The sequence below is a fragment of the Littorina saxatilis genome, linkage group LG5 (assembly GCF_037325665.1).
Source record: "Littorina saxatilis isolate snail1 linkage group LG5, US_GU_Lsax_2.0, whole genome shotgun sequence".
Lineage (NCBI taxonomy): Eukaryota > Metazoa > Mollusca > Gastropoda > Littorinimorpha > Littorinidae > Littorina > Littorina saxatilis.
The window spans coordinates 56,416,908-56,444,038 of record NC_090249.1 but is presented as its reverse complement, the minus strand read 5'-3'; the positions used below and the strand labels follow the sequence as shown (position 1 = coordinate 56,444,038).

The following is a 27,131-nucleotide window of genomic DNA, read 5'->3' as shown; positions in this document are numbered from 1 at the left end:
ACGTGTGTATGGCACGGATATCAGGATATTGATTCGGTTACTAAGTGCAATAGGGACCACTTGGCAGTTGTGTAGCGAAGCTCAGTTACATTAGGCGTTCCGCCAATTGAGTGGAAATGACCGTAGGAGGCCTGCCTCATTTACAATCGAATTACTAATCAAATCAGCGAGAGAGTATCCTTATGTTCGGCCTGTCTGTTTATAAGGGGATGAGATTCCACAGGGTGCTGTTTATACATGAAGTACTTTGCGCAACTTGATATGATCGTAATGCAATGAAATAATGTAACCGTATGCCGAAACACTACGATCACCTCGGGAAGCGAAGTGCAATCAAACAGGATTGAAAATGTTAGGGCTAATTTCTTAGCCCTATAAAAACCCGAAGGTTTCCATGAACATACAGAAAATCGGAAACCACCACACCCTATCACAAACAGAATTCCACAATACACCGGTGTTGACTTTTAAAGGCCAACAACTCGGGTGCAGAGTCTGCTGTGAAAGGAGCGGTAGCCTCCCCTGTCACATAAAGTGGAAATATACCTGCTGAAAACGGTGTAAAAGAACAGAAAGGAAGAAAAGAAGGACAAAAGCAGCAGGAAATACATATCATCGGAGTTCTGATCTGATATCTGCGGGAATGTAACGAAACTATTGAATAATGTTCTTAATGTGCGATTGCTACTGGAACCCACGCAGTCGTCGCTTCTAACCGATGATATCAACAACAACAAAATCTCTTTTTACATTTAGTCAAGTTTTGACTAAATGTTTTAACATAGAGGGGGAATCGAGACGAGGGTCGTGGTGTATGTGTGTGTGTGTGTGTGTGCGTGTGTGTGTGTGTGTGTGTGTGTGATGTGAGTGTGTGTGTGTGTGTGTGTGTAGTCTGTGTCTGTGTCTGTGTCTGTGTCTGTGTGTGTAGAGCGATTCAGACTAAACTACTTTATGAAAATTTACATGAGAGTTCCTGGGAATGATATCCCCGGAAGTTTTTTTCTTTTTTTCGATAAATGTCTTTGATGACGTCATATCCGGCTTTTTGTAAAAGTTGAGGCGGCACTGTCACACCCTCATTTTTCAATCAAATTGATTGAAATTTTGGCCAAGCAATCTTCGACGAAGGCCGGACTTCGGTATTGCATTTCAGCTTGGTGGCTTAAAAATTAATTTATGACTTTGGTCATTAAAAATCTAAAAATTGTAAAAAATAAAAAAAAAATTATAAAACGATCCAAGTTTACGTTCATCTTATTCTTCATCATTTCCTGATTCCAAAAACATATAAATATGTTATATTTGGATTAAAAACAAGCTCTGAAAATTGAAAATATAAAAGTTATGATCAAAATTAAATTTTTGAAATCAATTTAAAAACACTTTCATCTTATTCCTTGTCGGTTCCTGATTCCAAAAACATATAGATATGATATGTTTGGATTAAAAACACGCTCATAAAGTTAAAACGAAGAGAGGTACAGTAAAGCGTGCTATGAAGCACAGCGCAACCGCTACCGCGCCAAACAGGCTCGTCACTTTCACTGCCTTTTGCACTAGCGGCGGACTACGTTCAGTTTCATTCTGTGAGTTCCACAGCTTGACTAAATGTACCCGTGTCATTAGACAATTTTCGGACATAACTCCGTCGGGTTTGTATGGGTTGTGGAAGAGTGACCTTTTCTTGCAAAACCTCGTACAAACATTGGAGGCGCCAATCACTAGCGAGGTTTTGCGAGAAAAGGTTTCTCTCCCATAACCCATATAACCCCGACGCCGGAGTTTTTTTTTCAGAATTCGTCCATTGTATGCGTTTCTGTATGTGGGCGGGGATATAGCTCAGTTGGTAGCGCGCTGGATTTGTATTCAGTTGGCCGTTGTCAGCGTGAGTTCGATCCCAGGTTCGGCGGAAATTTATTTCACAGAGTCAACTTTGTGTGCAGACTCTCTTCGGTGTCCGAACCTCCCCCCGTGTACACTACATTGGGTGTGCACGTTAAAGATCCCACGATTGACAAAAGGGTCTTTCCTGGCAAAATTGCTTAGGCACAGTTAATAATTGTCTACCTATACCCGTGTGACTTGGAATAATAGGCCGTGAAAGGTAAATATGCGCCGAAATGGCTGCAATCTACTGGCCGTATAAAATTTCATCTCACACGGCATCACTGTACTGCAGAGCGCCTAGAACTGTACCCACGGAATATGCGCGATATAAGACTCATTGATTGATTGATGTGGGTCAGCGGGATCCTCTTGATGTCTGTGAGTTTCGTGCTATGTATGTATGTATGTCCGTATGTCCCTGTGTGAGTCGTGAGTTTGTCTTAGTCTACCGTAAGTGTAGTTGAGTGCATCTTGTTGAAAACTCACCCCAGCAGGTATAAAAGGGTCAGCCTTGCGTCCGAGCAGTAATCGTATCGTGTCCTCCCTGGAATAGCAGGCTGCGAAATGAAGGGCTGTTCTGCCATCCTGAAAGAAGAGAAAAAGCAAAACATCATACATATGGGTTGGGTTTTCTTTTGGTTTTTTTTTTTTTGAGGATTCATTTTTACTTTCACTTTGACACGATTGCTCCGTATCTTGTTCTTCTTCTTCTTCTTCTTCTTCTTCTTCTTCTTCTTCTTCTTCTTCTTCTTCTTCTTCTTCTTCTTCTTCTTCTTCTTCTTCTTCTTCTTCTTCTTCTTCTTCTTCTTCTTCTTCTTCTTCTTCTTCTTCTGCGTTCGTAGGCTAAAACTCCCACGTACACTCGTGTTTTGGCACGAGTGGAGTTTTACGTGTATGACCGTTTTTACCCCGTCATACACGTAAAAATCCACTCCGTATCCATACCTACAACATTAATATCACACTCAAAACTGAGACATGAAGGACAAACAATTGGGACTTATCTCTGATCATTGCTCCATCAAGTAGACAATGAGTACTTTATGAAATCAAACATATGCTAATGCTGCATCCTTTCGTGACTGTCCCCTTACCACCGGGCACGACGATATGACCTTGAACAGAGGTCAAGGTCAAGTCACAACACAACAGCCACGATTCTGGTACGAGTTAAACCGTGGGAAACAAAGCTAAGACGAAGACCATATGAAAGAAAAATCACTTTAAAACTAATATGTTCTTGGATTCAGGTCTTGCGTATCTCCTTGGTACTAAATGACCTTGAGCAAAGGTCAAGGTCACCACAGTCAAAAACAGTAGATACTAGTGAATACTATTGTACTATTCTGCCGTTGAGAACAGATATACACTGTTATTGTGCAGTTGTCAAGCCTGTGCACATATCAGAAAATGTATGTATGAAAATTAAAGTTGACAGTCAACACAGGGAAAATGATGGAATGGGAGTGGTTGCCGATAAAAGTGATAACAGTCGTAATCGATGTCAGAGTTATCTCAGAGACGACCGTTGGGATGAAAGGGAAGCAATACGAAGTAACAGGCTATTAATGCTTGCTTCATATGAATATTATTCATATTACTAGACTGATCTCGAACACACACACCCCCCCAAAAAAAACATGCACTACGCAATTTTTTTACATTGTTATTTATTATAACTATGTTATGTTCGGCAGCAGAAACAAATCGGAAAACGGCAACAAAACATTCCTATATATCAAACAATAACACAGAATATTAACAGACATTACTAGGTCCTCTTTATGTTTAAAAAAAAAAGATCTGGCAATTTTCATTGAAGTGCATAAAGGTTAAAATCGTTTTTCAAGTTTTAAAGACTTTACATTACTTTTCAAAGCCACAAATGCACACATAATTACACTGCCGTAAGTGGCATCAACATAGCCGATGTTTTCAAAGAATGTTTTTGTAGACTGGCTTTGTCTTGTGTTTCTCGCCAACTTGAAAAACATCACATCAACGAACTAGATGCACATGGACTGCACATGACTGCACATTTTTAATCGATACCAACAAACAAAAACTGTTTTGAAAACCGCCGACTCGCATGAACGCAAAAATACTGTTCGAAATTGATGTGTTGTCTTTAAAATTCTTTTGTATATACAATGGACAGAATTAACGGCAGGGAAACGATTTTTTTATGTTAAAAGGGATTCGCTGGAAGGCACGGGAGTGGGGGGGGGGGGGGGGGGGAGGAAGGCGGGATGCTGTTGTCAGGTGAAAAGCTGAATGCCGCAATCAACTTATGCAATCTTTCAGACCTATTCGTACGGTGGGACCTCCCATTTCAGACCCCTGGTTGTAAGATTCCATCGATTTAAGACCGTAATTGTTTTCAGCTGTTATTTCTGTTCATGAAGTCTCAATTTTTAAGCAACACCTTAGGTTTTTCTCTCTTGTATAACCTACCTTTCTGCAAATGTTGGAGGTCTTGATGCGTGGGGATGCATTTGTGTAATGTATAATGTTTATGATAACCTTAAAGAATCCTTGGTTAGGCCAAAAAAAATAATAGGTGTGGTTACGGTAACATAGCCAAAAAAAATAGGGTAGGAAGGTAGGCAATCACTTTTTTTAACTTTTTTTTCTAATGTGTACAAATTAAACCTACTTGACAGGGAAATAAGTGTGCGACTCGGGCGCTTTCGCTTTCATTGCGTTTTCTGCACTCGTTTACTTGGTGTTTTTTGGTATTTTTGTGACAAATGTAATAAAAAGTTATAGGGTCGGCCCCAAAAAATAGGGTAGGTCGGGTTACCGTAACCACACCTATTATTTTTTTAGGCCTTATGACTATCACACAGGAATAGGCCAAATGCATATTAACAGTGAATAGCAGTCGCCATTACTCTATCATTAGGTATGAGTGGCACACAGCCATAGGCTTACACCCCCATTCCACACAGCCATAGGCTTACACCCCCATTCCACACAGCCATAGGCTTACACCCCCATTCCACACAGCCACAGGCTTACACCCCCAGTCCCCACAACCGTTCTAGTGCCCGTTCTCGTCCCGACCAAGGACGGCTGCCACAACAATGGAACGCTGCGCAAACGGCCGTTTTGGCATATTTGAGCAGCGTCTGACCATAGTGGCAGCCGTCCTTGGTCGGTACGGGAACGGGACCTAGAACGGTTGTGTGGAATGGGGGTGTTACACAAGAGGTACACTACAAACTGAAGTGTTACAGTTTTGAACAAACCTTTTGTAATTAGTTGTGAACAATGTGTGAAATACTTCATGGTTCTACTGGTAAAATTAGCGCACATGGTAAACACTTAATAGTATATTTCCTAGCCAACGCTGACAATTAAAAAAATCATTTTGAAAAAATCTCTCTTTTGTGGTTAGCACAATATTAAGGAATTTTGACAATATCAAAACGTTTACATTCTGCACGTGGACATATACAAATACTGAACGGACCTGTGCGGGATGAAAATTCCGAAAGTAGTGACATTTAACACTTTCTACCCCATCTTTGTTGACCAAGTTTTTTTGAGCCGAGACTAGCTGTGCTGCAGCAGGTCACTCAGAATTGTAGTAAGTGTGAAGTAACTGTGTATCAATACGCTGGAATGCAGGCGTTAGGTCGACGTTACAGGAAGCGACTGAAGCTAACAGTCTGATCGGATATATCCGTGCCTGGTCAGATAGAGTCATATGAGTTGGTACGGATATATCCGTACCTGGGCGACAATGAGTTTTGAACCCTGGGATATGCTTAGATTGTGTCCCAAACCTCCTCTCATCAACACTTAAAAGAAAATAAAGGACAAACACCACCACCAACAACAACAATAACAACAACAACAACAACAACAACAACAACAACCCCCACCAAAAAACCCACCCCCACCACCATCACCACCACAACAACAACAACAACAACAACAACAACAACAACAACAACAATAATAACAGCAGCAACAACAACAACAGCAGAAGCGCAGAATCAGGAATAGCCCCAACGATGACTGTAAAAACAATAAACACAAGAAATCTCAAAGATAGATCTACGAAGAAAAAGAGAAAGGGAGGGAGGCATTCCCAAATCGTCCAGTTTAAATGTAAGTAAACATAAAACTTTCCCGACAAAAATTATATCGTCGTAAAGCACATAATCTGTAAATAAGAAGTAGACGCACACAGGCGGAAAAAAACTCATAAAAAATAAAACTACTCGAATTCTTTAAAATCGATACATGTTATTACACAATCGTTAAAGACCCTGTGCGTTTCTTGCTGACGTGAGGGGATTAAAAAAAGGTGGACACAGAAATGCACTTAGCGCGTCACTACCCTCACGACGCGTTTAAAATGGAAAGCAAACAAGGGGTCTGTTTTCACATCATGCTTCGAAAATTTGGCACGGTCGATTCTGATTGAGTTGGCAGAAAAAAATCGAAGACAAGGTTTAGTGGACAGTCGATACTTTGTTTCTTTCTATCTTGTGTGGTTCTTTCTTCGGCGACGCTATTCTTTTCTGAAGTGACGTCATGCACGTTCTGCTTGTTTTCGAGAAAGGAGAAAGTTTCGGAATGTGGGTTGAGGATCATCTCTTTAATCAAAACTCACTGCAGGTTGAGATTATATGAGAAATGATTTCTGTGCTGATTTCCAAACACAGACACAAATCAGAATTGTTTTCTTACCGATTTTCATTATTATTAAATTACGAAGATGTCTTTCATTATTTTATTTTATTTGTATTGTTTTGTTCTCGTTCTAATACCTCCATCCCCGAGGCACAGTTGGGCGGGTAACATGCCATTGTTCTTGATGTTCTTGCTCTTCTTCTTGTTCTTTTTGTTCTTGTTCTTCATGTTCTTGTTCTTGTTGTTCTCGTTGTTCTCTTTGTTCTTCTTGTTCTTCTTCTTGTTCTTGTTCTTCTTGTTTTTGTACTTCTTCTTGTTCTTCTTCTTCTTCTTTATCTTCTTCTTGTTCTTGTTCTTGTTCTTGTTCTTCTTCTTCTTCTTCTTCTTTATCTTCTTCTTCTTCTTGTACACGCCCTCTTCTTCTTCCCATGCGATATATGGATTAACAGGTCTCGGTTAAAAGTTATCGTATCAAAACGTGAAGCTAAGAATGCTCAAGTGATTTACATCATGGGTGTAAACCGCATCTACTGCTGAACAGTGATTCTCGTCGGTACATTATTCGCGTGCTGGATCAACGGGTACCATTTTAATTTTTTTCCAATTCATTCTTTCAATCTTCTTGGGGCTTTTTTCCTTTGTTTTGACATTTTTGTATACCCTAATTATGCCCCAAATATCAATCTCCCCACCATCCTCACCCCCACCGCAACCACAACACGGTGGTGGGAATCATCATCACGAAGAAAACAATGTCTTATACCTGATTTTACCTTAGCTTGTTTGTTGATGATAGCGCCAACTTCAAGAGGTTTCTCAGTGATGTGATACCTGGCCTTTTTAGCCTAGCATACCTTTATCGACTATGAGGTTAGAAGCGAACGAGAAAAAAAAAGAAGAATGGCTATGAGGTATAGAACATCTTAGATGTACTCTCGCCTCAAAAGTCCTTCTCGTATAAAAATGGTTCTGCTAATTATCTCAGATCTGCGTGGGCTTTTGCATGTGATATGGTCATATAGATCATCCCTCTTCTGGGACACAAAATATCTTCAGATTCGTGTGTGTTTTTTTGTGCCAAATTAATTCCCACACACTTCTTCTTCTTCAGCGTTCTAGAAATTCTGGTGACGTGTGAGCTCGTTTTCCCATTTGGGTTCCGCACAATATACACTGAGAGCGTAATCAGCTTCACTCCGCTTTCGTTGAGTGGGCATGCTGGGTATTTTCTTGTTTCCATAACCCACCGAACTCCGACATGGACTACAGGATCTATTTTTGTTGTTGTCTTTTTTTGTTGTTGCCAAGCACATCATTGTGGGGCTTTTAATCAATAACATGCATCCGTCTACAATGTATCATCATTCATCCTTCAACATGTATAATAAAATATGTAAATGGCAAGTATACAAGACATAGACAACATTAGGACATAACCGACAGACGGACATATAACATACCGCTCGCCTACAAGTAAGGCCGGAGCATAACATAACATGCAGATTACAATACTGATAAAGAGAAAGAGAGAGAGAGAGAGAGAGAGAGAGAGAGAGAGAGAGAGAGAGAGAGAGAGGGGGGGGTAATGATGGTGGTGGTATAAATTATAATGTATACTATTAAGTAATAATACAAATAATAGATTCTTTTTGAACTTCCACCCTACAATAGTCAAAAGTCACTAAAATACAAGACACCCCTACACCCATAAGATTGGACAGGGTGACAGACAGGTAAGAGGATAAGTGAAGCAGACAGACATAAGACATACACACACACTCTTGCCTAAAATCTTATAAAAACCTACAATTTTAAACTGTGGATCTTTTCCGTGCGAACTTGGTCTTGTGCTTGCGTGTACACACGAAGGGGGTTGCAGGTCTGCACATAAGTTGACCTGGGAGATCGGAAAAATCTCCACTCTTAACTGACCAGGCGGTAGCGACCAGGATTCGAACTCACGACCTCCCGATTAGGAGGCCGACGTCTTTCCACCACGCCAATGCGCCCGTCTTATTCCCACACACAAAATCCGACTCCGTACAGAAAACACCCAGGACGTTTATTGTTAGTATGTATTCAAGCGGAGGGATGGTATTGTCCCATGTCCCATGTCCCATGTCCCATGTCCCATGTCCCATGTCCCATGTCCCATGTCCCATGTAAAAGCCTGAACAATTCTTGAATGGTCAGACAAATCGTTTACATGGGAAGGACCTGCGCCTTAACCCTGCAGGAATGACAAGGTAACAGCCCTGAAAGTCCAACAAATGGTGTACTCGCCTAGTGATTCTCAAACTGTACTAGCCAGAGAGCAAAACCAACAATTTGTTTCGGCAACTTTACTCGCATTTGGCGAGTAGATGAACATTAATTTTCTACTCGCAACGCCAGTTTCATGTTTCCACTTGCCACTTTCAGGCCTGCTGGGTAAAAAGAAAGAATACGAAGTCTTGTGTTGTATCTTACCTTAGCTTGTTCGTTGACGTTAGCGCCCAGTTCCAGAAGTTTCTCGATGATGAGTGTTCTGTTCTCCTTGACTGCTATCATAAGCGGTGTGACACCATGCTGCACAAAGAAAGATACAGATTTAGATTTTTATTTTTGAAATGAAAGTGTGATTAGGGTGATGATGGAGAAGCGGAGGATGATGCGTGTGTGTGTGTGTGTGTGTGTGTGTGTGTGAGTGTGTGTGTGTGTGTGTGTGTGAGAGTGTGAGTGTGAGTGTGTGTGTGTGTGTGTGTGAGAGTGTGAGTGTGTGTGTGTGAGAGTGTGAGTGTGTGTGTGTGTTTGTGTGTGGTTGTGTGTGTGTGTGTGTGTGTGGTTGTGAGTGTTTGTGTGTCAGTGTGTCTATGTCTGTATCACTGTGTGTTTTGGAGCGTGCGCGCGTGTGTGCGTGCGTACTTGGCTGCGCGTGAGCATGTGTGTGTCTTTGTGTTTCGGTCTGTCTGTCTGTCTATGTCGATGTTTGTTCATGTTTGTCCTGAACGTTAATGACACGTGAACAAATGCATTTCCATAAAACGTGTTTCGCCGACCGGACAAAATGGAATTTCCGTGCCATAACTCTAGTGTAAATCTTCCGAAATACGTTAAGCCTCGCGTGCATGTAGCACAAATATAATTAGTGAATCTATAATTGATACACACACACGCACGCACTCTCCCCACCGCACAAGCTCTCTTTAATTATGTTTTACAATGACATCATTCCACAGTCAATCAAATCTGAGTGAAAATAAGGGTTCGTTGGGGTTGAACAAACCATGATTGCTGACAATGATCACAACATGCCTTCATGGACACACACACGCACACACACACACAGACACACACATACACACACACATACACACACGCACGCACGTACGCACATACACACGCACGCACGCACAAACACACACACACACACATACACACACACACGCACGAACGCACACACACACACACACACACAAACTCACACACACACACACACACACACACACACACACACACACACACACCACGGCACTACATAAATACAAAGTACGTTCCACCCCCACCCCCCCACCCCAAACCCTTTAACTTTCCCCACTTCTAGGTCAGCGACAGAACTGCTGAGGAATTCTTATTTAGGCCTACTGGTTCCAAAGCCTCTATTCGAGGACGTTGGGTCAAAGATACGGAGATCTAGTGAAATACCGGCCAAATTATTGTTCTAAACGGTACTACACAAACATACAAACTACCCATTCCAACAAGCCTGTAACTTCACCAAGTTTACCCGCTTCTGGGTCAGAAACAGAAATGCTGAGAGAGCCTTTTTGCAGGTTCCTAAGCCTCAATTTGAAGACGTTGGGTCAAAGATGCGGAGATCTCTTGAAACACCGGTCCAATTAAACGGTACTAGACAAACATACAAACTAACCATTCCAACAAGCCCATAACTTTAACCAGTTCACCCGATTCTGCATCGGAAACAGAAATGTTAGGGGAGCCTTTTTGCAGGTTCCTGAGCCTGTATTCAAAGAAGTTTGGTTAGAGATACGGAGATCTAGTGTTATACCAGTCACCAGACCAGCATGCAATCTACCCATTCCCACAAAGAAGTTTGGTTAGAGATACGGAGATCTAGTGTTATACCAGTCACCAGACCAGCATGCAATCTACCCATTCCCACAAAGAAGTTTGGTTAGAGATACGGAGATCTAGTGTTATACCAGTCACCAGACCAGCATGCAATCTATCTACCCATTCCCACAAAGAAGTTTGGTTAGAGATACGGAGATCTAGTGTTATACCAGTCACCAGACCAGCATGCAATCTACCCATTCCCACAAGCCCTGTATAACTTCATCCAGTTCACCCACCTCAGGGTCAGCAACAGAAATGCTGAGGGAGCCTTTCTCCAGTGCCCTCAGCCTCTGCTCAAACACCAGCCACTCGCCCCTCTCACACAGGGCCAGAAGGTTGCTGCTGGGGTTCTGTGTCGGACGCCGAGGTTCGCTCGTGTCCGACGACGTTTCCGACACTCCCCCGCTGCTGATTCCGCTCGTTCCGCTGCTTCCTCCGCTTCCCTCCCTCTTTGGGAGTTTTGACCCTGCTGTTTTGTTGCTCCCTCCTCCTCTAGTTTCTCCACTATCTCCGCCTCCGCTGTCTTTATCCATTGTGTCAGTTGGTCACAGGTAATTTTTGAAGTAAGATGATTGTAAAATCATACATTATAGAAGTACATACTATTTCACGAGTTGGACCAGTTGGCTTGATGGAACCAACAAGTTTGTGTCACAAACGATCGCAGATTTGGGAATCGTTTTCATTGTAGACTTTGGTATTGTGATTGTTTGTTCAGCCACATTTGCTGACATGCTTTGTCGCAGTATCTGCCGTTTCGTATTCAGTGTTAAGACATTTACTCGAAATGTCTTGACGAAACTAATAAAGATGAGTCACAAACGACGACCGTCATGTGGAGTCATCGCCAAAAGTGATCTTGTAACTGTAATTTAAGATAAATGATTCACTGTTTGCTAAAGTTGTACGTGTCATGAAACAAGCCAGAATTGACTCGATGAATCACATTATCAGATATAATGATTCAGGAAACAGTAGGAATGTTCAAGGCACAACTCCTGACAAAAGACAGAAGGTTGAAACAAAAATAAATACTCTTCGGGACTCTTCGGAAAAAAAGCTAACGAGCTCACCACTGGTTTCCTTTCTGTACAACAGTCGAACCCCCCTTTTAAGACCTCCAACAATTTGAGAAAATCGGGTCTTAAAAAGGAGGGAGTCTTAAAAAGGAGGGAGTCTTAAAAAGGAGGGGGTCTTAAAAAGGATGGGGTCTTAAAAAGGAGGGAGTCTTAAAACGGAGGGGGTCTTAAAAAGGATGGGGTCTTAAATAGGAGGGAGTCTTAAAAAGGAGGAGGTCTTAAAAAGGATGGGGTCTTAAAAAGGAGGGAGTCTTAAAAAGGAGGGGGTCTTAAAAAGGAGGGAGTCTTAAAATGGGGGTTCCACTGTATATTGATAAGCGTAACAAGAATGTATCCGAACACAATTATTGTTTGTGATGTTATTTTTGTAGAAGATTTGCTTGCATTTATTGTTTTCGATTTAAGAGTCACAAACATGACTGTGTCGCGAACCTCCATGTATAGTGTGTCAAAACAACGGAAATAATAACACCATATCTCTTTCTAACGTGCGTGGCTAATCCAAAAATGTCAGATCAGTTGTTGAAACCAAGACAAACATTCTTCACGATACTTTGTGATAACAGGTACACCAGTTTTCGTACTCTCGCCCGTCAGCATTCATGAATGAAAACTGCCTCGGTAAATGTAACCAAAATGTGTCAGAAATAATGTTTGTTCGGTGAAGTCAGTGAACTAATTATTCTTCACATTTGCTTGCACACCTAACTGTTGATTTAAGTCACAATTATGAGTCACGAAACGAACGAAACGGTCTCAATACAACAGAAATTATGATCGAGACCAGTTCCTTGGAAACAGAAGCACTTTCAGTCCACAGCTTATCCTGGCAAAAGGCAGAACTTCCAATGTAAACTTTCTTGGAGATACTAATGATGTCAAGGCGAACCAGTTCACGAACGTGTGGCAGCCTACATTCATGAACCTGAACGGGGTCGATCAACCTAAGCATGTATCAGCAATAATGAGTGTTATGTGAGGTTATTGCCCTAATTGTTCTTCGCGGCATTTGCTGACATTCATAGCAGTCAATTTTAGAGTCAGAATGATGTGTTAGGAAACAATCCGGAACTGTCTCGGTTTACAACGAAAATCTAAAACTGCCTCTAAAACACATAGCCTTCCAGTTCATAGTTACTCGTGGTCAAAAGCAGAAGGTTTAAACAAACACACACATTCTGTGAGATGCGTGTGACCCAGTTAACGATCTCTTTCCTGTGCAAATTCAATACAGTTTATGATGAATGCACTTTTGCCCCAAGGGAAACGAACCAAAAATAATTCAAACAGAACAAAAGTCTGCAGTGGTTGCATGAAGATGTTTTCGATTAGGAAACGTCTCAAGTAGGGTCAAGAAACTGCGTGGCATGATATATCAACACATCCTCGCCGGGAAAAAAAGATAAGATATGCTCATTGAAAAAACGGATAGTTATATGCCGTTACAATACTGTCAGCTGAAATCAGATACAAATCAGTTCATAGGAAATAGGATTGTTTATACGCTTGCTGTCACATTGTGGAATAAACAAAACAAATTCATTAAAGAAGTGTTACCCCGCCAACTGTAACACATCAACAAAACAGGAAAAAACAAGAATTGAATGTTATAGGAACTTCTACTTATTGACAAAACAAAACCTGAATACGGTTTTTTTGTCAATAAGTAAACGTGTCAATAACCTACAATTCTTGTGTTTTTTATTCTGAATTTGCGAACGTTAGCAGTCTATCTGGTTTTGGAATTCTGAGAATCAACGACTAAACGGCGTCCGTCTCTCCTGGCCAAAAAAAAAGCCTGTGTCAAATATAGTTCATGGCGAACGTAATGCTAGTGGCAGGGCTCCCCAAAATGCGCGTCCCTGCGTCCTATACGCACTAAAAGCCGAAATCACGTACTAGAAATTCATTAAGGGGGTCCCGGGACGCACTAAACCTATAAAGAGCGGGTCCCGGGACACACTAAATGTCCGCTATCGTTCGTACCGTAGGTACTCGTTAGTCAAGTATAGTGCAAGCACAAATGCCAATGTCACGCCAAAACGATATATGGAAAAGTGTGTGTGTTTCATTTAACAAGGTATTGTTGAAGTGTCTTCTTCGAATTTTCTGATGAAAAAAGACACTCTTATCACACTATTCGCGATAACAATGCATTTTATGAACACATGGGGACCATAGACTCTTGGGACCCTCTAAAACTCGGCGAAGGGGGTCCATGGACCAGCTAAACTTTAAAAGTGGGGATCCATGGACCAGCTAAACTTTAAAAGTGGGGGTCCATGGACCAGCTAAACTTTAAAAGTGGGGGTCCATGGACCAGCTAAACTTTAAAAGTGGGGGTCCATGGACCAGCTAAACTTTAAAAGTGGGGGTCCATGGACCAGCTAAACATTAAAAGTGGGGGTCCCGGACCCTCTAGGACGGGCGTCCGTGGGGAGCCCTGAGTGGTCACCCACAGTTTAAGTAATCGTCTAATATAAGCATATATTCATCACAGAAACGCCGTCCAATCAGAAAGACAAGGTGTATTTTAACTACGATTTAGACTACAACACGAATCATTGACTATTATGAGTGGACTATTTGCGCCTCGATATTTTATTTATGTTCTTACGTATTATGTTGTTTATTGTAATTCTGTATACATCACACCTGAGTTTCTCCTTGTTGAGATAATAAAGTGTTCAATGTCTATGTCTTTGTCTATGCCTGTATGGATGAACATGTTACCTTATCGCATACTCAAACACGGGAAAGGTGGATACTTGTACGTGTTTTGATCATTGTAATTTGGCCCCCTGCATTTTAGACTCTCAGAAACCATATCAGGACTCCTCAATATTAATGTTTTTCTTAACGCCTTATTATCACGGCAATCTAGCTTTCATGAATAAACGAAGTGTACTTAAAAAAAACTGAGCAAAAGCAAGTCTTCCTCAATAGGATTTTTTCTACACCAGAAGTGTTCTTTCTTGTACGGTTATTTATTATACTTTAGCATCCATGGATACAGGCCATTTAATACAGGCCATTTAATACAGGCCATTTACCTTCTCATCAGAAACAAACAGCACCTCGATACACAACTTATGTTTACCCAATTCGCTTTTTTATGGTTATTTATGGTAATGCGGCATTAGTGGATCCATGTTATTATCTAGTCAAAACCCTCAACAAAGCCACACGTTTCTCGATAAGGATGCATTATTAAAGCAAAAATAACTGTTTTAATGGATAAAGGAGCCCTTGGAAGTATACATTAAAATTAATATTTAATTAATTAATTAATACAATTAATTAGGTGTGTGTGTGTGTGTGTGTGTGTGTGTGTGTGTGTGTGTGTGTGTGTGTGTGTGTGTGTGTGTGTGTGTGTATATTTGAGATTAATGTATACATATTTAATTAAAATTAATTGTAGACAAAGTACAAACTAAATTGGGAGAATTTGTATATAATTGCTTCAAAAAAAAATGTAATCATTTGGTTATTTATCTCCCGTGTCTTATAAACACTACGTTTCATGACAATAAAGTTTATTCGTATTCGTATTCGTATTCACACCCACACACACACACACACACACATTTACCGCAACTGCTTATACATTTTCCGTCGGCGTTTTTTCAACGATTGGTGAGATAAATGAGATTTAGTGGCTGACACTACTAAACCACAATGAACTTTTCTGACATGTTTTATCATGATGATTTTAAAATAATGGTAACACATAATTCCTCTTTTCAGAAATCAAAGCAGGAACAAACAAACAAAACTAAATACGAACGCTTTTTGTTAACGTAAAAATCGTTCTGGTTTTATTTCCATTTTTGATGTATTTATTTGTTACGGTTAAACGCGCCTTTTGAAGGTGACAGTGAGCTGGATTTCACCATGTTAAAAAAAAAAAGTTTTCAACAAACAACTTAATTTGCTCTTCAATACGGATGCTGTTTTAACACCAACATTGGGAATTTTTTTTAATTGGTTTTGAATTTCATTTTAATTCGGGCAGGGGGGGGGGCGGGGGGGGTGGGGTGGGGGGCCGGGGTGTTGAGCTCCACTTTGGAAACTTAAATACTCTGTTTTAAACACAACAGCTGCTCTTTTTCTGGTGTGTTGTGTTGTTGTTGTTGTTTTTTGTTTGTTTGGTAGTTTGGTTTTTTTCGTGGTTTTTTTTTGTTTGTTTTTTGTGGATGGGGGGGGGGGGGGGGTGTTAATCTTGCCGTTGGCAGCAGACACTTAGCTCGATTTCACCCGAGGAAAAAAAATGAGCCCTAGCCACTCCCGATGGTAAATAACTTCGCTGCACATGATTCGTATCAATGATGGCCGAAATTAAGTGGCTAACACTGCTTAAGCAAATACCGGGCTCCTAGTCATCTAGGCTTTGTGTCCCGAGGTTTGTGGTAGATAAACAGTTCAAGCAGAAACCGCAGACAAAAGCCGATTTAACGATTTTCTTGCCTTTATGAAGTCGTTTGAGGAACATTAATTATTGATGCAAGGCTAGGGAAACGCACCGCCAAGGTTGGGAGACTGAACTGCGTCTATTTTGGGGGGTTTAGGAAGAGAAGAAAAGCGTTTGCGTGCGCTAAGACAAATAAACAGCATTGTCTATGTGTGCTTATCTCCGGCACAGGCATCTGAAATCTGTTTCTTACCATGTTTGTAAGAACGCACTGACAAGCGAGAATTGTGGAAATATTGATTAAGAATGTACCAAACCTGGTACCTGTTGTGTTCTCTTTTTGTTTATATGTTTGCAAATATCTAAGGATAAGGATAAGGATAAGGATAAGATTTTATATAGTCCATGAGGGTAACCTCACAGAAATTCGGGCTGCTTTCTCCCTGGGGAAAGCGAGCTGCCATACAGTATACGGCGCTACCCATTTTTTTTTTTCCTGCATGCGTGTATTCATGTTTCCAAGCCCTGAGACTTAATGCCGTGTGAGATGGAATTTTTTTACACTTTATTTCAAGTCACACGGGTATTTGGTGGACATTTTTATCTATGCCTATACAATTTTGCCAGGAAAGACCCTTTTGTCAATCGTGGGATCTTTAACGTGCACACCCCAATGCAGTGTACACGAAGGGACCTCGGTTTTTCGTCTCATCCGAAAGACTAGCACTTGAACCCACCACCTAGGTTAGGAAAGGGGGGAGAAAATTGCGGCCTGACCCAGGCCTGAACACGCAACCTCTCGCTTCCGAGCGCAAGTGCGTTACCACTCTAACCCCCCCTCCCCTCATAACGGAGAAAACTGGTTGTAAAAATGACCTGATTTTGCTTATATATATACCATTACCCTCGTTGATATAATGATTTATCTCATCTAATCTTGTTTGAACGTGTTATAAAATAATATTTCGTGCTAAAGGTAATGCTTGGAAGAACCCAACGTGTAGCAAGACATGCGGCCTAGACCTCATCAAAGTTTTATCTTTTAATCTTATTATGGTACAGTGTATTAAGTATCATGGTACACAAAATGCACCTGATCATGCATGTATGTCCGTTTTCCTTGAACACGCAAAAATTAAAAGGGGGAAAAATTCTGTACCCAAAATAGATGTCGTTCCTGTCAATCAATTAGCAGTTTGATCCCGGAGATCCCATCTGTTATAACAGTTAATACGAAAGGAGAGGAATTTGCAAATGTTTTGATGCAGAGAATAGAAAACCCGTTTTGGACCGATGTTTTTAAACATTATAAGAAACTACACGGAAAATGTGACCCTACAACCTTTAACGATTTTGTATCAGAATGTTTACATTATAATGTTAATATTCGCAGAGATAAAAAGACAGTGTACATTCAAAACTGGATCGACAATGGAATTGCTCAGATTGGTCATATTTTGGGACAAAATGGATACTTATCCTATAATGCATTTAAAATTAAATATCCAAATGTGCGAGGAGATTTTGTATTGTACCAAGGTGTAATCCAGGCTGTTAAAAAATATCAGAGAAAAATCGGCTTAGAATTTGATAAACATTTTATTATGACAGAGCCCAATGTGTGGAAATGTATTTGTAAAGGTAAGACACAACTTATTTACAAAAAGCTGATTGAACATGTTACGGTACCAAAATGTATCCAACAAGAAGAGCAAACGCTCGATCGAGTCACTTTCGCAGTTCTGAATATTATATGAGGCATCAGATGGACAGGAAGAAATTGCTATTCACAACACAATGAGTCACGTTCACATAAAATTTGAGCCCGGTCACTTTTATAGTTTCCGAGAAAAGCCCAACGTTAAGTTGTGTGTTGCCGAACAGAAAAGGCTAGTTATCTCCCTTGTTTTTCTGATAACGTTCGTAAAAGGCTACAGATGTAAATACTTTGATGTAAAGAATAATCCTACAAAGTTTCAATCACATCCGATGAACTTTGTCAAAGATATAAAATGTCTAATTTTTCCTTTGACGCTGACCTGTGACCTTGAAAAAGGTCAAAGGTCAACGAAACCATCGTTAAAGTGTAGAGGTCATTGGAGGTCACGACTAAACAAAATATGAGCCCGATCGCTTTGATAGTTTCCGAGAAAAGTCCAACGTTAAGGTGGTGTCTACGGACGGCCGGCCGGCCGGACAGACTAACACTGACCGATTACATAGAGTCACTTTTTCTCAAGTGACTCAAAAATGGTCTGAATCTTTAGACTGTTTGTTAGATAAGAAGGCTATTTTTCAATATGTTTTTAAAACAACAAAAGACACTTGTCTGAGATGGTTCCAGTACCGACTATTGTACAGAATTTTGCCCACAGAACGGTTTCTATTTTTGCGAAAAATTGTGGATACGTCATTGTGTACATTTTGTGGTAGAAATGAAGAAACCCTTTTACATATGTTTTGGGAGTGTGATAAAGTGCAGACTTTTTGGATAGAATTTGTAAATTGGCTAAAGGCGAACTGCACCCATTGTGACAATTTAAAACTGTCTAAAGAACTGGTTCTTCTTGGAGTTGCGAACAATGTTGTCACCGATAAAGCTTTTGATGTGTTAGTAATCTGTGCCAAACACCATGTATATATTTCCAAAATGAACAAAAAGACCCCTCATTTTCAGACGTTTAGTAGAAATTTTAAGCAAAGATTTATTTGTGAAAAGTATAACGCAGTTGTAAATAATACAGTAGATAAATTTTACAAGGATTGGCGCCTGTATATGCATGTTTTGATGTAACCCTTTTATTAACAGCTATTGTGTTTTCAGCGTAGCAATAGGGCCCGATATTTAGACGAGACAAGTATAATGCCGACGAGTCGAAGACGAGTCGCATTATACTTGTTCGAGTCTAAATATCGGACCCTATTGCTACGATGAAAACACAATAGCGTTTATATAGCTATTCTGACATTAAATTCTGTGTTAGAATCATGTTTTTGTCAGCGACAAGTACCAGAATGGTCCATGTCGTTGATTGCAGACGACGGTTCCCTTTCCGCATGAAGCCACGGAAATAACCGAACATTGAAAAACCCACGGACATGTATTACGGAGAAAACTCGAGATAACCGGATGCTTAGCATTACGTCAATATGTTAGGAATCATATGACGTCATGACGTATCATGCTTGCCTACGTAGATTGTATGTTCGAAAGTCTGACTTCTGTTGGGAATTCGCGTGGTGAAGACAGCGGTAAATCTGTAGATGATAAGAGAACAAGGATTGTCTCAGAAGAAACGACGAAATGTTTCAGACCGGTAACTTCATTTCAACATTGCACTATACAATGGACGTTCTATGTGACAGGAGAGTTTGCTGATTTTGTGTTAAACATTGGAGAGATCGTCTGCTAGAATCCGAGATAGGTCGCTTCAGATTGCAGCTTCTGGAAATTTGCAAGGTTTGTTGCCTGTTAAAGAACTGGATTTTACACGTAATGTATGTCATGTACAGTAAGCAACAACAAAAACACACACAAAGCAAATGGCATCGTCTGTCGACTAGTCACAGAGTGACAGAAACAAACCTGGCGAGGTATGCGTGTACTTTATACACGTGGAAGAAACCGGAACCATGCGTCTTTGTTATTGCCGATATCGTTTGGATATCGGCAAAAATGGCCAACTTTCGTAGCGTTATGCTTTGATGATCGGAAAAGGGATGTGTGAGACCATCCAATCACAGCCCCCGAATTCCCCCACGTGTCCATCAGAATAGCTATATATATATATATATATATTTTTTTTTTTTCTTTTTTTTTTTTCTCAAAACCTTCTGATACTGCGACCACCAAGCTCTGAACATCCCCCCCCCCCCCACCCATCCTCCCACCCCATGTATGTTGTAATTGTTCAAGTGTTTTTTCGGTTATATGGATCTGTCCTTTTGGTTAAGTGATGTCCTGTAATGTACAGAATTATATGTATGTAAAATAAAAATAAAATAAAAAAAAACTTCACCAAAAGAGAATAAAAAAAAAATAAAAAATAAAAAAATAAAAAAAAGTATCATGGTACACAAAATGCACCTGATCATGCATGTATGTCCGTTTTCCTTGAACACGCAAAAATGAAAAGGGAAAAAAATTCTGTACCCAAAATAGATGTCGTTCCTGTCAATCAATTAGCAGTTTGATCCCGGAGTTATCTTGAGATTGATTTCTTGAATCTAAGTAAATTGAAAACATCAAAGAAACAAACAAAAGATAATACATAGAGAATACTACATGGCTTGCCGTGTCGTACCAGATTTACACGAGGTTTTTTTTTTAAATATTGAACTGCGTGTATTTTACTGAAAATGACCTGCAGTCGAGGCAGCTAAATTGAAGACGCTTGTTTTGGAACCTCGATCTCTTCTAAAGCCTCGTGCAATCTATTATGTCAAAGTAAAGAAACGTCACTCTGGAAGTGTGGCGTGACGTGTTAGTTCTAAAAATTCATCGAGGGTAATTAGCGAGCGCAATTTTTTTTTCTATAATGACGTTTATCTCGGTGACTTTGGCATCATAAGCAGTGGAAAAACAGGTCCCTGCCAGACTTGCTTGACATGACCTCATTTACATGATATACACACGTGTGAGTTGAACGATTATTATCTCACGAGTGTCTCTCTCACGTATGTAGGATAAAACAAAATACATTCCACAGTACGTAAGCGACCGGTACCGCGGTTTGCACACAAGAAGTCCTGAATTTTACATAGAGCTTCCAAATTGCCCTGAAATTTGACCGAAGATAGCCTATATTTAATTAATAACGACCATCGGTACAAAATATCGTCTTAGATAGAAACATTTACAGGATGTATAGGTTTACTACCAATAGCACTACATTGCTCGCGAATGTTGGCCGAGATGCAATACCAAATAAAGCTGATATATAAATCACCAGCTTCATTATTCGTAAATCAAATCCAACAACATCGTTAGCTTAATGAAAACCTGCTCAAACTATAGTAGTTTTTACAATAGGTAATCTAAACAAAAATAAAACACAACGGCAACCTGTTTAGGTAAGTTCTTTATCAAGTTTTTGTCAGACAGTCGCTGACTTCATCAGAATGGTCAATACGTAGGGCTCCCCATAGCGCGCGTCCTTGCGTCCTATCCGCACTAGAAGCCGAAAACACGTACTAAAAATATATGGAGGGGCTCCCTGGACGCACTAGATTTTAAAAGAGCGGGTCCTAGGACGCACTCATTTTCCTTTATCGTGCGTACCGTAGATACCATTTTTAGACTGCAATCAACACTTCGCAGTTCACAAAACGTGACCATAATGTTTCATAAGTACACTGAGACTTTTCGGCTGTTGGACCCTTGTGACCCTCTAAAATACTGCAGTGGGGGTCCATGGACCCTCTAAAATTTTAAAAGTGGGGGTCCCGGGACGCACTAGGAGGAGTGTCCGCGGGGAGCCCTGCGTAAACTTATCTAGAAATTGCGGTTGTACAAAATCTTTTTTTTTCTCAACAATTTGCTGTCCTTGAAACGTCCACACTAACAAAAACAGATCTGCTTGCAAATTAAACTGCAGTAGGATTTTTGGTTTCAAATAAACAACCTGTAACGCGCTCACGTTACAAGTGGTAGAACGTTTTCAAGCGGGAAAATATTTTTTTCAATATAAAAAACGAAAGAAGTAAAAAAAACGAAAATAGATTTCATATTTTACAAAATGTTCACAATGTCTGAAGAAGAATTTGACGGACGGAAATTATAAATTCAAATGTTCAGTGTTGCATTATATTCATGCTGTCGTTTTCAATCAAGTAAGTCACAAAAGAAATTCATAAGTTGTTAACACGCATTCATCCCCTCCAAAAGGATGTTTTTGTTGCTATTTTGCTTTAATGATTTTCTACATTCAGCCGTATCGGGTTTTTTTTATTCAAGAGATATTCCCCTGAGATTTCATTGTTCATGTTGTGTCTTTGTGTTTTATTTTCTTTGTTCTATGCCAGCAATGCCTCTTCTTTTTGTCACATTTCGTTCTTTGTGATGTTGATTTATCTTTACTTTCAAACTAGTTCTGGGTTCTTTTCCAGCACGATGTTTGTATTCGTTGCTTTTTTCTTAAAGTCTATCAGATTCCCTCAAGCGTTGTATAACGGAAGGCTTTGGGTAGAAAAGCTGACTATATCCCCACGTTAGCCGTATTTCTCGGATCGTGGTGTTTTGTTCCTGTGGTGATGTTTGGAGGTGGCAACTAAATCGCTGCCTTTTGATCACACCTCGGGTTCCAATCCATCATTTCTCAGACACAAAATCAATTCTTACCACGCTATTCGCCTTTTCTACTTTCACCCGAATTTTTTCCGAAGAGTTCAACCAAAAAGCGTCAGCCGCAAACACAATTATCAAACACACTCCTTACTATTATCGAAAATCCACTTTTCAGAGCTCAGCAGACAATGTTGTCGTAAATCAGCCTGGAGTCAAATTACTCATTGATATTCTCGCAGCCCCAAAGAAATCAATCTTGTCATTTATCACTCAGTGATTCACACTGTCACAGACACAGAACACTAAAGAAGAATATCCACAGACGATGAACGAATGAACCAGAAGAAAACGCCACAAAAATCCCAACCATTCAAAAGTTAGAGACGTGTTAAGTCGAAATCCAGCCACAAAAAATGAACGAGTTCTGGAATTCACACCAGCTCACAACAACGATTTGTTTGTGTCAACAACGCGTTATTGCGTAGTGTAGTCACGCGGCGATTTTCGGGGTCAGTTCTCCCTCAAAATACGCGTTGCACGCGCTGGCAAAGTAGTGACAGACGACTTCATCATCTGACGTTATGGCGTCTGACGCGTGGCGTGGCGTAGCGTGGTGGCAGCGATTTAATCCCGAAGAAGTAGACCAACTTTGGGGCTAGACTCTTTCGGGGTAGACTCAGTCCAACGCCCGCTGTTTGCCTGAATAGAGCTGTGACGATGCATGGGATGAAATAGTATGGTGAAATATTGACGTGGCGTCGCATTGTGTCACGTGACAATGTAATCAGTTACCATGGATCGTTTTAGTTTCTGTGTTGATTGATATAGACGTTAAATGTCAGACACACAAGTAGTAAAAACAACACAACAACAACACACCACGGGGCTGATTCAATTTCATTTGAAGAAATAGCAACAATATTGAAAACTGTATCAATTGTGACCCTCCACCACGAAATGAGTCGCATGTCACCTCGCGCGGTTCTGCGCTAGGCTTAATATAAGTCCGGGGGGACTGTGGTAAAAGTGTGGGGGTCACCTTTGTCACAGGCTTATAACTCAAAGAGTTTTTGCTCTTTTCTAAAACGGTTTTCACCACTGGATAGAGCATAAAAATCTCTTTACGAAAATGTAAAAATATGAAAATCATGCAAAGGTGACATGCGACTCATTTCGTGGTGGAGGGTCACAATTTTTAAGCGTGTGTTTTTTTTCTTTTCTTGATTAAACGTCTACAAATTGTTGTCAAGGGCAACCGATGGTCCATCTCTTCGCGAATCTTATGAACGACCGAAACAAAAGTGACTGACGCCATGAAACTCAGCAAATTTCTATTAATTTCACAAAAAAGCTCTATTCCAATGTCAATTCTATTGATTTTAATGGAGAGAAAGTAGAAGCTTACGGAACTCAGGGTCTGTAACAAAAATGTATTTATTTAAAAGAATTCCTTAACACTTCAGCCTCAGTACAAGTACTCCTCTGACTGGCTTCCACGAGTTCAACACAGCAGTAAAGATAATCGTGCTTTCCACCTATGTTGTCGTGCATGCCCTACCCGTCACACTATTATTTTGTGACTGAGCAGGCAAGCCACAGTCTCTCTCTCTCTCTATCTATCTATCTCTCTCTCTCTCTCTCTCTCTCTCTCTCTCTCTCTCTCTCTCTCTCGCTCTCTCTCGCTCTCTCTCTCTCTCTCTAGCTCTCTCTCTCTCTCTCTCTCTAGCTCTCTCTCTCTCTCTTTCTCTCTATCTCTCTCTCTCTCTCTAGCTCTCTCTCTCTCTCTCTCTCTCTCTCTCTCTCTCTCTCTCTCTCTCGTTCTCTAAGCCCCATGTCTTCTCGTCTTTCCAGTAGCGACACCATATACCGAAGCCGCAAACCGTTCCCTCCCCGCTCATCGATATCGGTAATTATTCATTCCATCGATCTGCGAGCCAATACGCCTTCGACAGATTTTTTTCTACCTGCCTCCTTCACCCCTTTCTTTGTCGTCCAGTCCCTGGCTGGTGGTACTGCGATAGTCAAGTCTGCTGTGGCCAAAAGCTGCTGAGTCGTGAAAGGCTTTTTCGGATTGAAGAGTGAGGCTTTTGAGAGGACTTGAGGAGCAGGATGAGAGAGTTTTCATTGTGTGTGTTGGGGGGGGGGGCGCGGGTGTGTGTGTGGGGGGGGGCGTGTGTGTACGCGCGTGTGTGTGTGAGTGTATGTGTGTGTGTGTGTGTGTGTGTGTGTGTGTGTGATGGTAACACCTGATGCTAATACTTTTGACATTTTTTTTGCCCATGGGAGTATACTACAAGACACACAAAAGCATCGAACTTTGTCTCACTCCGCAGGTACAAGAACTGATTTTGTGATAAAAAATAAAAATTAAAAAAACCACTGGACCTTATTTTAGACGTGTAACATGTACAGGGTTATGTGTCAAATGTATAATTTCCAAAGGTCATATCATAATGTGCCTATTGCGCTTACCATACAGACTAAAACATTCATCCGATGGGCACCTATCTTCCCTTGTTGGTGAACGATAAAGCTGTACTTTCCGCGGCCTTCGACACGATCGACCATCAGCTACTCGTCGATCGCCTCAGTTCCACGTTCGGCATTCACGACACCGCCCTCTCTTGGTTCCGGAACTACCTCCAGAACCGCTCTCAGACTGTCACCACTGATTCGTTCTCTTCTCAGCCTGTCCCTGTCCGCTTCGGCGTCCCACAAGGGTCTGTCCTCGGCCCTGTCCTTTTCACCCTGTATACCCAACCCCTCTCCCTGGTCATCGAACGCCACGGTTTGAACTACAACTCCTTTGCCGATGACACGCAGCTCCAGAACAGCGCCAAGCCGGAGGACGTTGACCATCTCCTGGGATCCATCTCCAGTTATTTCACTGACATCAAGAACTGGATGACTGAGAACAAGCTGAAGCTGAACAGTGAGAAGACGGAGGCCCTTCTCGTTGGAACACGACAGAAGATTGCATTCCTCACTGTGACCGACCTCCATCTGGATGACGCGACTGTTCCATTCTCCCCTGCTGTCAAGAGCCTTGGCGTCTTTCTCGACTCCACTCTCTCCATGCAGACACACATCTCCTTCATCATCAAGACCTGCTTTTTCCACCTACGACGCATCGCCTCCATCCGTCGCTACCTCACCCACGACGCCTGTGTCAAGCTGGTTGTCTCCCTCATCTTCAGTCGTCTGGACTACTGCAACTCCCTTCTGGCTGGCCTCCCCGCCTCATCCATTCATGGCATACAACGAGTCCAGAACGCTGCTGCCAGGCTGACGTTGAGGAAGACGAAGCGAGACCACATCACCCCCCTACTTCGCTCCTTGCACTGGCTCCCTGTCAACACCCGAATCTCCTACAAACTGTCCACTCTGGTAGTGTCTCAACGACTCTGCTCCCGAGTGCCTTCAATCCTCCCTGGACCTGTACACCCAGCCCTCCGACCGTCCCCTTCGTTCTGCTGCTGACCCACTCCGCCTTCACATCCCTCGCTCGAAACTCGCATCTGCTGGTCAGCGTGCATTTCCCTCCGCGGGCCCCTCCGTCTGGAACTCCCTGCCGCTTGAGCTTCGCCAGAGCCCCTCTCTTGACGCGTTCAAGAGTAGGTTGAAGACTCAGTTCTTCCCGTAGCTGGCTGCGACTTTCATGTTCGACGTGATGTGTTGTGCCCCAAAAGACATTCTTATGCTGTGCTCTGTGAGAGGTGTTTTCTTTGTGTTTAATATTATTTTGTTTGGACCTAGCTATTGATGTGTACATTGTTTGTTGTATGTTTATCAGGGTTTGCTAGTGTGTGATAGGGTTCGTGTCCGTCTGTAGATGTTAGTTTCTTTGTTAGTCCTGTGTTGACAACTCTTCGACAAGCGCTTAGAACTGTACCCACGGAATACGCGCTATATAAGCTTCATATTGATTGATTGATTGATACAAACACAAAAGAAGTGAACGAAAAAAACAAAACACTTTTTTGGTAACTTTTCAAAACCTACTGATCACTTCGGAATCACAATAAACTTTTAGCACTTTTTGATTTGATTAGAAACTTTTATTTTAATTTCATCTTAATGTAAAAATGTTTTAGTGTTCTGTTTGTCTTTATGTTGATGTACCACCAGTGTAATTTCTCAGATTTGAGATAATAAAGTTAATTTGATTTGATTTGTTGTTGAGCAAGTGTTTTGCATCCCGTTAAAAATTGTGAGACTATTTGTCAACTAAGAACAGAGGGTACACAAAAAAGTCAAGAATAATCCGTTACCAAATCCAAAGTCAACTGCTACATTAGGTTACTAAATGCTAAAGGAACTATGTACAAAAATACACGAAAATATCAAAACCATAATAAGGGATTTATTCAGTACTAATAATAATGGTCATGGAACATGATGATTCAGTTTCAAACTACGAGTCTTTGTGACTGCGGTCAAGAATTTTACGAATACGGTTGCAGAACAGTTATAGCAAAGACGTAGGCCTACGTGTTTACTGTCACTTGACAGACAGAAAATTATTCCTTTTCTGGGCAAGTTATTTCAATATTTTCCTTTGGCTAAATTAAGATTCGATTTTTATTTATTTTTATTTTTTTTATTGTATTACTTTTCCAGTTTGGTATTTATTTACTTATTCAGCCATAAATATAAAAATATTCTACATAAGTAAAAAAGCAAATAAGCCTACAAAACCGCTCCA

At 41.0% G+C, this 27,131-nt stretch overlaps 1 protein-coding gene across 1 annotated transcript in view; it reads right to left on the bottom strand.

Annotated features, from left to right (window-relative positions):
* Positions 1-11,457, bottom strand: part of LOC138967486 (serine/threonine-protein phosphatase 6 regulatory ankyrin repeat subunit B-like) — a 52,890-nt gene extending 41,433 nt beyond the window's left edge. Inside the window, exons 1-3 of the mRNA XM_070340044.1 lie at positions 10,887-11,457; positions 9,004-9,102; positions 2,374-2,472 (exon numbers count right to left, since the gene is read on the bottom strand). Of these exons, the coding sequence (XP_070196145.1) occupies positions 2,374-2,472; positions 9,004-9,102; positions 10,887-11,183 (495 nt within the window). The 5' untranslated portion in view covers positions 11,184-11,457. The remainder of the gene's footprint in view (positions 1-2,373; positions 2,473-9,003; positions 9,103-10,886) is intronic.
* Between the last annotated feature and the right edge of the window lie 15,674 nt (positions 11,458-27,131).